We start from the raw sequence: 11,914 nt of genomic DNA, 5'->3' as shown, positions 1-11,914 counted from the left end.
CCTAATCATTTGGTCTCCTTATCACATTCGGCGGAACCTTGAGAACCGCAGTTTTTCTTTAATCAATCTGTATAGCCGGAAATGATGGTATTTAAATCACACGCTACCTACGTACAGCCACATTTTTCGTCTGTTCATATCACGAATAAATGGCTTAATCATATATGTTATGGCAGTTATGGCATAATTGCAATTAATAATCGACTTAGCTGCCTAGTCACTGCGATCGAATTAACAGACTACAACGTATGAACAGAATGATATTTTCTATTATCTTCTTTTATTTTCTAAAATAATTTTTTAAATTTTAACACAAAAATAATATATTTGTCGGAAATTTTTAATTTCTGTAACACATTTTCTGTCAAAGAATGTTATTTGTAAGTAACAACAAACAGTACAAGTCACTCAGTTTTACAGAATAGTTGTGTCTTTTTATTATTGCAAAAAGTCTCATTTTCGTCTCAAATCTAAAATAATTTACTAGAAAGTATAAAAGATATGATTAAAGGAAGTCCCATAGACACAACGTTAGTTGCACCACCTGGAAAGAAGCACGATTTAATCAATTTATTATTCAAGTTGGCCTGAATAGTGACAAAACGGGAGGAGGTAAATGACGATAAAAGTAGCTTTCATCAGTCAAACGTAGCTTAGAAGGCGAGTGCTATTTCTATCGTTATCGATTTTTACGCGATAACAGAATTCACGGCAGTAAACTTATTTCCGAGATTGTGTGCTCGAGAAATAGCAATGTTCGATAGAGCACTGCTTTTCACACTTTCTATGAGAACGAGCAAAAAGTCTGTTAGATGGGTTACGTTATTGTAGGCACGTCTTATCGATGCTAATCGCAAAAATTACAACACAGCTCTCGAACTGGCGTGCGAATGCGCGACTCGTAATTGCGAGCACATTATTCTGTCACATAAAAGGGTTTTATGCGCACTTGAGAAAAGGTTCCCGTTAATCTACATACATTGCTTTCAGGTAGGCGGAAATAAAATGCGGCAAAAATTTTCTATTAATTGACGCTTAACTGAGTCAAGGTTACTTACCCCTAAAAAAGAATTTTGAATGTTGCGAATGTTCTACACAGACACTACTGTTCAACTTCATGTAGCCCCAAGTGCACGCGCATTTCCCGTTTTTGCAAACTATTCTGTTCTGATTGCAGGTTTCGTAACATTCGCGCAAATTCGTACAAGCTTCTCCAAGAACTGCGAGAATTTAAATAAAAGAGTGTAAATGTCTTAAATGATTTTTACGAAAAATTAACTCAGCATAAATTATTTTGTCTTACATCTCTCCTTATAACATCCTCCGAATCTGTAGGTCATATTACTTGTTTTGTTACAGATACACACTTTGCTTTCTGCTACCGTTGACGATACCATTACATCTGCAGTATTAGTTTTGTTCTTCTCAACGGTCGCGTTGCAAATTGCGTTTACTGTAACGGCAGAACATTGAGAGTCCGCTAAACAAGGCTCGCCAAATCTTGATACTAGAAACATATTAAATCCGAACATTAAAGTTAACGATAATATAAATATGAAATTTTTAGCAATATTTCCTATAGACCAAACTAAGACAAATACTTACCTGGCATGCATAAATCAACAGATACCTCCGCGTAATTCGGTTTACAAAAACATTTGTTTGAAATACATATGGAATTCTCTGGCGCGCAACCCTCGTCATCCATGCATTCAGCATTGATACCTAAAATTCAATTGCTGCATCACGTAAACGTTATTTTTGTTTTAATAATTAAATTTTAGTTACGCGTTACATCAATTATTTCTGTATTTCTTAAAATCCGTAATTTGTTCAGAAATGTTAATATAAAGTATATAAACTATTTACTTTCATGAAAAATTGATATTTTTATCAGAATTAATAAGATATTACCTGGCAAACAAAGCTTGTGTGATTCATAATAGTTCTTGGCACACGTGCACACTTTTTTCTTTTTTTCACAAGTAGAATGCGGAATCGTTGCACAATCACTGTTTTTTTCGCAAACGTCTCCAATTTCTAAGATTTAGTGCAAAAATTTTGTCAAATATCAAATCAATCAATTTTGTTACATAATGAACTTTATAAAAAAGTAATAATAAGATAACCGTTTACCTGTTGGTCCTATACAAGTTATTTTGTCCTTGCTTAAGTGCGTGCCCTCAGGACAGCCGCATGTACCATTGCATGCTAGATTGCCTTTGAAATCTTTCACATAACAGTCTCGGTCTCGTTTGCAAGTTTCACCGAGCCCCGTGTTTCCCCAGCAAAAGAGTTCATTCTCCACATAATGGGAAATATTCTCGTTGCATATACATGTATTATTATCACATACAGCATCCGGACCAAAGATATAACACTGTTCGTCCAGCTGGCAATTTCCCATATACTCTCTGGTCGCTGAATGAGATAAACATATTAAAAATCAATATAATTTTAATGTATAAAATCAGAATCCTTTGATACATTCCAGCGCGTTAATTTTACATTGACACCATAAAAAGATAAATTTATCAAAATGGTATGTTTTAGCTTTTTAGTTAAAGTTACTTACCATTAAGGCATTCGCGATTATCTTTAGATGCAACCGTGCCTGTCGTACAACTCCATCTCCCTTCACGACAAATAGAATTCTCGATGTAGCTGTCGTCGTCCTTGTGACAGGGTTCTCCAAGTTCTGCCGACATAAGTGCCTGAATATTATTACCTGTAAAATTGTGTCTGGGATAGTGTCATTAATATTACCTGGGATACATTTGGTGCCTGTATTCGATGCGAAATGTGCACGGTCACAACGGCATGTCCCGGTAGGACCGCATATGGCATTTCCCATTTCTTTGCAGTCCTCGTCGGTCTTACAATTACTGCCCACTTCTAATAAAAACATACACACATATGGACGCCCTTACAGTTTCATCATTTTATCATTAAAAATTTTTAAGGATTCTACATTTATACTATCATACATTTAATTTGTTACTTATTGTTCATATACTAACCTTTATCAAAAATTTCTTTGGTCGAAATGACGTCAGACCAAAGTTCGACAGTTTCATCAGCTTCGGATTTTATAGCGCATACGAACTTACTACATGTCGCATTACCGAAAGTACAATCGATATCAACTGTGCACTCGTCGCCGACGGCTGCGCGAACAACATTAAATAAAGTTTTACAACACAATATTTCAATGTTGTGTCATAGCATTATAAATTTATGTATTTTGTCCGTGTAATATTGTCGTTGTAAGCATCTTTACCTTTCCCCTCTCTCCGACAAGTGCGATATTCACGCTGATAAAAACCAGGACTACATTTGCAAATCCCTGCATCGCAAGTGCTTGCTTCAAAGTCGGCGTTCACATAGCAGTCAATATTTTGCTTACACTTCTCGAATAAGCCTACATATTAACAATATTTTTTATCATTAACGACTTGAAAATACATAACAAGTAAAATAACAGAAATCACTCACCGACGTGTCGATTACATCTACCATGTAGATAGTAGTAACCGGGACCGCATACACAGACATTTTCCACACATTTAGCGCCGCTGAGGAGATAAGCCGAACACTGTATTGTATCCTCACATAAATCATAAAATCTAGTTGCAACTGCGAAAAGTAGCGATAATTTCTTTGTTCATGTGCAATCAATAATTATTCTAATTGTAAGAAAGCATGGCAATGAAGTTTGGATGAAACAATGTTACCTTTAACGCAGGCTGTCATATCAGCGTTAAAAATAAATCCGGACGTGCACTGACACAAACTGTTATTGCACACACTATTTTTCGCCGTACAATCATTATTAGAGCTGCATTCCCATTCATTAATCCACATTATATCATTTGTATCACTAGTATCGCTTGTTTCTTTCGATGAAATGTCGATGTTAAATGTGAACACTAAAATATTTTATTTCTTGTTTTAATCTTTATCTGAATTTCCATCTTATATGTATATTTAATAATAATTTATTATAAATAATATGTTTAATTATATAAAAGCACACTTATGTATAATAACAGCTATTTTAAAGAATTTTTGCAAATGTACTGTACAGTGGATCAAAAAAGTATTTGCACACCCAGTTTTCTTACAATAACTTTATTTAAGGGAATAATACATAATTACGAATTGTGTCTATAAGTAATTTATTACATACAGTATATAAGTAATAAGTTACTTGTGGACACAATTCGTAATCATGTATTATTCCTTCGAATAAAGTTATTGTAAGAAAACTGAGTGTGCAAATACTTTTTTGATCCACTGTATACATAAAAATGTAAAATTTATTGTTATATCCTAAATTCTTGTAAATACTTACCATTGTGGACGAAAAATTGTAGATATAATAAAATGTATACAACTTGCTGAATTTGTCGCATCTTTAGAACATGCGAGTATTATTGTAACGTCTTCAATAATGAAGTTTAATCAGAGACTCGCTTCTTTTATCAAATCTAAGACCAGTGCCGACGCTAAACAAAGTAATATAAAACGCAGGAATTCAGTCTCATAAATTTAGAAAGTATAATAGTAATTATTGTAATATCTTTTTCTTTTCATACAATATTGTACTCTTTCTTTCAAATATTATTTTTAGGAATTAATTATTTTTAGGATGTCTCTCTCTTTTTTTATATATATTCTATCATAGCGTTCACTATATTTTATTTCCGTAGCTATTTCTAACATAATCATGAAAATTTTCGTCTTTATTTCATAATATGCACTTATGTATGCATTATGTTATAATAAAAAAACATTCAAAAAATCTCATTACCTTCGTAAAAATTATACTGTCGTTTTTTATTTACTTCTTATTAGAGTTATAACACATTTGACACTTGGTTCTTTGGAATATACGACCGGCACTGTCTTACGATATCATCTCGATTGGAACACCTGTTCTGTTATCGTAAGAAAATAATCTTTGGAGTGATATGTGTTATTTTAACTTATGTTCAATATATTATAAAAGACGGAAGTAATACAACATACACAAAACATTTTTTAAAAATAAAAACTTGTTTATATTTTTTGGTTTTAATGTCCAAAAGTGATCATCGTTTCATAAAAAAACGCTTATACAACATTAATCTCAAAAACAGATATATAACACTTAATCATTGCAATTTGTTATAACATAATTAAATATAATTTAATTTGATTTACTACAATTGTTTAAATCCAATCAAATTAGATCATTACAATAAATTACAGGTAATATATCAGGAATCAAACGGTGACCAAAAAATACAATACGATATTAATTCGATACATGCAACAAATTATATCTTATTTGTTGTTTTCAACTTGTTCATGGCGTGCAAAATTGATCTTTATAAATGCAATTGAATTCAATCTGTTTCTCGCTCAATATATTATATATTTTTAAAAATTTTTTACAAAACATTAAAAAAAATAGAATCTATTTATATTTTTTTAATTTCTGAAAGCGATAATCGTTTTATAAAAATGCTTATACAACGTTGATCTAAAAAGTAGATATACATTTAATCACTTCTTCTGATATAATTAAGATAATTTAATTTATTGCAACTGCTTGAGTTCAATTGAATTAACAATAAATTTTAGATAATATATCGGCAATTATGAGCAAAAAATACAACATCCGATTAATTCAATGTACGCAAAAAGTCGTATTAAATTTATTGTTTTCAATCTGTTTAAGGCGTGTAAAGTCGATTTTTATAAATGCAATGGATTCAATGTATTTAAAAAAATGTTTTCTATGCTTTTTATATTAAATTAATTTCAAAATTAAACAAACATATACATGTAACTACGAGGTAAGTTTCTGTTGACAGCGAGACATAGTCATCAGCTCTGTTGACCCGGGAAAGATAATTGATGACCCGATCTACGTCTTCCTCGTACCTAAAAATGTGGAAGGGGACAGCTTTTATCTCGACCTTCTATATGCTATTTTAGCAGGTCGAGATTAATTCATACTACTGCGAATATTTATTACGATCTCGCGTCTCAAAGGAATGTTCAGTTTACGATTATTCGCTCATCACGAAGGAACAGTGGAGCATTAGTGACAGTGAGCAATATTACTCGTGTTTTTATGTTAAATATAAAAGAGTGATAATTATTCGCGTTAATTATAGAAAATTTATTAAAACATTGTTTAAAGTAACTAAAAAAGTTTTACCGTGCTTCTGTTATATTAATATTTTTATTCTTACATTTTATTTTTTTAGTCTTATAGATTAATTAGGGCATTGTATTGTAAAAAATCGTTTTGTATATCGTTTTTGAATTTTGATTATATAATAAACACATTGTGTTAAGCTCTTTATCTAATATATTTATTTAACGTTTTTAAATAAATATGTTCATTAATAAACATTTAGTTATTTTGTGAATAAAATGCTTAAATAAAAATTTAAATTTACACAGATAAAATGCAACTCGCAGATATGGAAGAAGGATTATATCAGGAAAAGCAAAAGTACATGAAGAGGATCGAATATAAAACCAACTGTTGCATAGGATGCATACCCTATCTCAGACTGATACTCTTATTAGAAGTAACGTTGTTCTTCGGATGGGGCTGTTACATGATCTTGCAGAATTATCGTCCCGGAGAAATAAAAAGTGAGACTACGAGTATCACTATTGAGAGACATCCATCAATGATTGAATCTGAATCATTATCTGAAATACAGAAGTCCAAATATCCAAATACAGAGATCCCTGGGATATTTGTCAAGCCTGAGGTCATTATAGATAAGATAAATAATCTTTTAGAAGACATGAAATTTGCGAATGATCAAGATTTAATGGAAAACAAGGAAACTGTAACCCTGGTAACAAATGTACCCAGGATGATGCAAGCAAATATGCAAAATTCTAATAACATGAGAAGTAATAATAACATAGGAATAAATGCCATCGACAGATTATTGTCAACACTATCATCTAGAAATTTAGATAAGAAGTTTACGAAGAGCTCAGTACCCCAAATATTATTTTCAGTTGAATACATTGATAAAAATACTGACGATAATATTGACAAAGACGATGAATTTTTCCACCCCGCACTATTTTTTGAGAAACTACGAAATATAAGTAAAATAAAAGCAACCAACGATTTAGAAGAAATCGAAAGGAATGATTTTACTGAGAATGTTAATCGTTTGACATTAGGAAGTCAAGAAAAACATGCGTTAGATGAGTCCAACAAGCTTGATGATTTAGAATTAAACATTGTAACAATCTTAAATCCTGAGAATTTTATAGATCATAGTGAAGATCTGATAAATACTTTGCAAGATTCGGAACAGGAATTTTCCGATTCAACCAAAGAAGCGACACAGGACGATCGTGATAAAAATTCTTTATTTGATGATACCGATAAACGAGTAAATGCACGAGCTGAAGAACTAGGTATTGTGGTATGCCCACCTTACGAGTCTCATGAGTTTTCTGATATGTTAACAAAAGACTCGTCCATAGGTTCTCCTACTTCTCAGCCTCTATTAGCACAAGAAAGTTCAGAACAAATCGAAAATGGGTCAAGCGATGATATTGCTGAAAGAATTGAAGATAAACACGATATAAAAGCTAGCGATATGTCGGCATTTACGTCCGGAAGCCAAGATCGTTTTGATTTATCGGGCATCACTGTGCAAGATATAGAAGATCTATATTCATCCGAGAGTCTCGCAAAGATGAAAGAAGATGAGAAATACGAATCAACGGAGAATACTGAGAATCCTTACAAATTATGGTTTTTGCGACCAAATTCCGAGATGATAGAATCCTCGACGCCAAATGTTGATAAATTCCAATGGTTTAATGGGCCCCCTTCCTTTGTAGATCTTGGATTGGGAGATATACCGAAGTCAAGCGAGATACATCATCGAGATAGTTCATTATTGTGGAATACGAACGAGGACATGGCCGTCTATGTTGACGATGTTAATCCAGGAAGTCAGTGCGAGATAACAATTAAAATGGGTATTCTCAAAGTGAATTGTCCCGCTATTAAGTTCGATGAAGAATGGAATTTTACCTTGCCTGAAATACCTCCAACCGATGTTCCGAAAGTCACTAATTTTGGAGACATTTTGGACGCTTATTTACGTGAGTGTGACGAAAATGCAAATGAGAAATTGGAGGTTGAAAATATTTCTAATGAAAATTCTGATAAAGAAGTTACGGCATCGCGGAATGGCGTATCTAAAATAATCAACGCGATTGAATCACAAGAAAGCACAAGTGTGAAAATTGACGTGTTACCGGACGATGCGTTACCGGATTTATCTGATGCGGCTTATATTGATCCTTTCGATGGCGAAGAAATAAATCACGATTATGCATTTTATGATTCTTTATCTTATGATTCAAGTGCGGACAATGACAAAGTAAAACAAGTCACGACAGTACCATCCTCTATTCCTGAATTCGATTCCAGTACCATCGATTCAAACGAAGGACAGAATTTATTTCTTGATATTTCCGGTACACAACAACAAGAACAATTAGTCAGCAAAGAGCGAGATTATTCAGTTTCTGATAATAGCGAAACTTCTTTGAAAGATTTCGAACATTTTCACGCTTTGGAAAAGCAGCTAACTTCTCTACTTAAAAATGAAATGTCAAATATCATGACGCGGTATTTACCAAAAAGTTCTTATAAAAATAATTATCGGAATAATATTTGCAATACTCTTCGTTATATGCGTTCCATATCCCAACATCCATGGCGTGAACAATACGCTGCTTTAAGGAAACTTTTGGAATATGAACGAAATTCCGACTATCCACACAGTATGGATGATTCTCATTATCGAAGAAAACGAATGACTGATGATCTTACATGGCAACAGGGTATGTCAATTATTATATTTAAAAAATAGATTTGTTAATATATTTTATTTATATTTTTCAGCATATTATTTGTCAAATTGCTTTAAAAAATTATTCATTTTGTTCTTTAATTAGTTCTTACAATATCCTTTAAGACAGTAGTTGTATTACATAAAAAAATACATCTCATTATTAAATACATTTCTTCATTTGACATTTTTATGGTAAATATAAATTAATGCAATGTAACTTGAGATATATATCTTTGCTGCTATTAATTTATTTAAAATAATGTTGCATTATTACAGATCAGATATCAAATACGTTAGAAGAAGATGAGAAAAACGTGGACTCGCTAGAAAATTTGAAAAAAATTTTCCAAAAAATGGAAATTATTGCTTTCTGCATTGACAGACTTCATGAACGATATCTTCTTACCAATAAGCTTGATGACGATTACGCTTCGAGTGAATTTCCGATTGAAACTGAAGAACACCGCGAATTATACACATCGAGAATTGTATAAGAAAAATAAGTGAAAAAAAGAAACATAAATTTCTCTTTTTTTCTTGTTCTTCTTATCTCTCTTCCTCTCTTTCTTTCTTTCTCTATTAATTTGATACAAATAATAAATAAATGATTTGTAAAGATATTATAAAAGTTATTTATATTGATTATCACATATTACAGGAACTTTTATATCATAATAAGTACGAATATACAGCGTTGAAGCGCATTTTAATTGTTTCTATCGCAATGCGTTAGTATACGTAATATATAATGTGCTCACGAAATTTGTTCGTAAAACCTGTAGGTATTTGACAAAAGCACGCCATGGAATAATTAGTGCGTTGCTCATATGCCTGCGCATAGACCTTGAACTTATTCATGCTAATTTCTTACGATTTATACGTAGCTGCGTTAATGCGATAACGTCTCATGCGTTGGCTGAGTGACGATTGCAATTGGTTGTTCGGTGATTATAGAATTGGAAAAGTAGGTCAAGCTCATATATCTTGAAAATAGGTTCTTGATTATACTGAAAGTGCATAACCTTTGGCTACTGTTTCCACTTTAAAGTAAAATTTTAAATTGACGTAATATTTACTGTAGCGAGCAGCTCTTTGCATATAAATAAAGCAACCAAATTGTTATTTATTGCTCATTAATTCAACTGTATCGTTAGTTTATTTGAATTTAATGCGTTGTGGGTGCTGTCAGTCAAAAGGATATAAAAGAATATATTTTAGTAAATCGCACAGTATCGTGCACAGAAGAAATCAGTAATTCATTCAGCAATTTCAATATTCAAACTGATCGTAAACAGAACGCTGCAGGAATTGTGATTTATTCAAAGTTACGTAAATGGAAATTTTAATAAAATATGATTGCTGATCTTATCAAGTATGTTGTTGAGTTGATATAGCATATAGCGTTGCGCTTCTTTATTAATGCCAGCACTTGTCAGCCAATCACGGGCTTAATCGCGCGCTGACCTTACACCTTACAGTTTTCGTGAAACATGCAAGATCGGCCACGACAGTTCGATCAGTATATTGCGATCGCCGGACGAGCATTCCGGTAAATTGCCTTGTAAATTACGGCACGTCTTGTACGCGTCTTGTTAAATTTATGAATCACACGCGAGCCTTCGTGATCGACGATCGATGGGGAGCTTTCCCCGTCGGAACAGAAGGCGACGCGATAGCTGTAAAATCGTCACGACAATCCGACACCCGCCTTCCTGCTGCTGTAGATGTTGCAAGGCGAGGCGCGATGCACTTGGCGTGCGAGCGGACACGTTTCTACGACTGTCTGCCTATAAAATACTGGCAACAAGGCGATAAATTTTCGGTCGCTTTCGTGCAAGAGCAGCCGGATGCGCCTCCTTTGTAACTTGCGTAGTTAACATTTAGAACTCGATAAAGGCTCTCGAGTTTCGAAGAAATGTAACGTCGTGATGTCGAGCACATGATAACGGAAGAACTAAGCTAAATAATTAAATGAGAACTGCGTGAGAAAGCCTTAATAATAAATCTTATTCTACAGGAAAAATGCTGCTAAATTCTTACACTTACATTTTTTATGTTTCCTCATTTACTTTTAAACGTCACTAAAGAAAATAAATGAGAATATAATTATACTTTTATACTTGTACTAATGTTGTTAAATATATCGTGCGATACATATTTCATGATAAATGGGCGGCGATGATATTAAATTTTCTTGCGGTAGGTTGCTCCTGTTTAGAAGCAATTATACAAATAATGAAAAAGCATTAATTTAAAATTATCGTTTTTGTATCACAAAAATAACTTAGTTTTACTTTCTTTTTTTAAAACTATTTTTTAAAAAGTTTTTATATATTACCTATTCTTTCCTCTGTATTTGAGTTTGTAACAAATAGTTCATTAACATAAAGAAGATTACTGCAATTATTGAATAAGAATTATTGAAGTTATTAAAAACGATAATTATGCGATAATCTTTCTTTGATGATGGCAATCATTTTCTTTTGTTCTCAAATTGTTTGCTGCAAACTAAGAAACAGAGACATAAAAAAATAAAAAAAAACTTTCAAGAAATTATTTTATGGAAAGAAAATGTGTGGGTGAATAAAATGAACAAAACAATTTGCTTTTTGTACAGTGATTTCTAAAAAATATTAATTTATAAATAAGTTCTTATTATCTTGTATGAGCGATAAAAATTCAAGCGAATATTTAATTTAGTGCATGTAGGTCGATTAAAATAATTGCGGGGTTTTCAGATGAGGCATGTAACCCATATTCGGCGGCAGCGTGAGACCAACTTTTTACTTCAATAATCTCGTGCTTGCAATATATATATGCTATAAAAAAAACTCAGCGAACATTCCCGTAATTTTCTTCGAATAGACGGGAGAAACTTAATCAGATCGTTGATATGGCTGCAGTAATTACAAAAGTTTGCCTCAGATCAGACATGTAACTTTATAAAAAATAAAAGTTAGTGTTATAATCAGATTTATGCATAGTTTAATCATATAATTGTGTAGAAA

The 11,914-nt window shown here is 32.4% G+C and overlaps 2 protein-coding genes across 2 annotated transcripts; one reads left to right on the top strand and one right to left on the bottom strand.

Moving 5' to 3' along the window:
* Positions 1-324: 324 nt before the first annotated feature.
* LOC139769288 (uncharacterized) lies at positions 325-4,480 on the bottom strand. Its single transcript, XM_071700210.1, has 13 exons — positions 4,355-4,480; positions 3,735-3,929; positions 3,496-3,636; positions 3,281-3,421; positions 3,021-3,167; positions 2,767-2,895; positions 2,576-2,698; positions 2,137-2,421; positions 1,915-2,040; positions 1,606-1,725; positions 1,304-1,507; positions 1,059-1,220; positions 325-544 (listed from the first exon to the last, which is right to left on the bottom strand). The coding sequence occupies exons 1-13, from the start codon at positions 4,413-4,415 to the stop codon at positions 471-473; spliced, it is 1,908 nt and encodes a 635-aa protein (XP_071556311.1). The 5' UTR covers positions 4,416-4,480; the 3' UTR covers positions 325-470.
* Positions 4,481-5,961: 1,481 nt separating this feature from the next.
* Positions 5,962-9,526, top strand: LOC139769282 (uncharacterized). Its single transcript, XM_071700198.1, has 3 exons — positions 5,962-6,100; positions 6,460-8,895; positions 9,183-9,526. Exons 2-3 carry the CDS (start codon positions 6,465-6,467, stop codon positions 9,398-9,400), a joined length of 2,649 nt encoding a protein of 882 aa, XP_071556299.1. The 5' UTR covers positions 5,962-6,100; positions 6,460-6,464; the 3' UTR covers positions 9,401-9,526.
* Positions 9,527-11,914: the final 2,388 nt, after the last annotated feature.

This window comes from Temnothorax nylanderi, unplaced genomic scaffold (assembly GCF_030848795.1).
Source record: "Temnothorax nylanderi isolate EJ_2023f unplaced genomic scaffold, tnyl_v1.0 TNYL_tig0021_pilon, whole genome shotgun sequence".
Lineage (NCBI taxonomy): Eukaryota > Metazoa > Arthropoda > Insecta > Hymenoptera > Formicidae > Temnothorax > Temnothorax nylanderi.
Note: the sequence above shows the minus strand (reverse complement) of the source record. Positions and strands in the feature narration are given on the sequence as shown.

Coding starts and splice junctions, on each gene's coding strand:
- LOC139769288 (XM_071700210.1), bottom strand. CDS start 4,415: ATGCGACAAATTCAGCAAGTTGTATACATTTTATTATATCTACAATTT. Junction 2,896..3,020: donor CAAAGAAATTTTTGATAAAG/GTTAGTATATGA, acceptor TGTTTTTATTAG/AAGTGGGCAGTAATTGTAAG. Junction 545..1,058: donor TTCAAAATTCTTTTTTAGGG/GTAAGTAACCTT, acceptor GCTTCTTTCCAG/GTGGTGCAACTAACGTTGTG.
- LOC139769282 (XM_071700198.1), top strand. CDS start 6,465: ATGCAACTCGCAGATATGGAAGAAGGATTATATCAGGAAAAGCAAAAG. Junction 8,896..9,182: donor TGATCTTACATGGCAACAGG/GTATGTCAATTA, acceptor GCATTATTACAG/ATCAGATATCAAATACGTTA.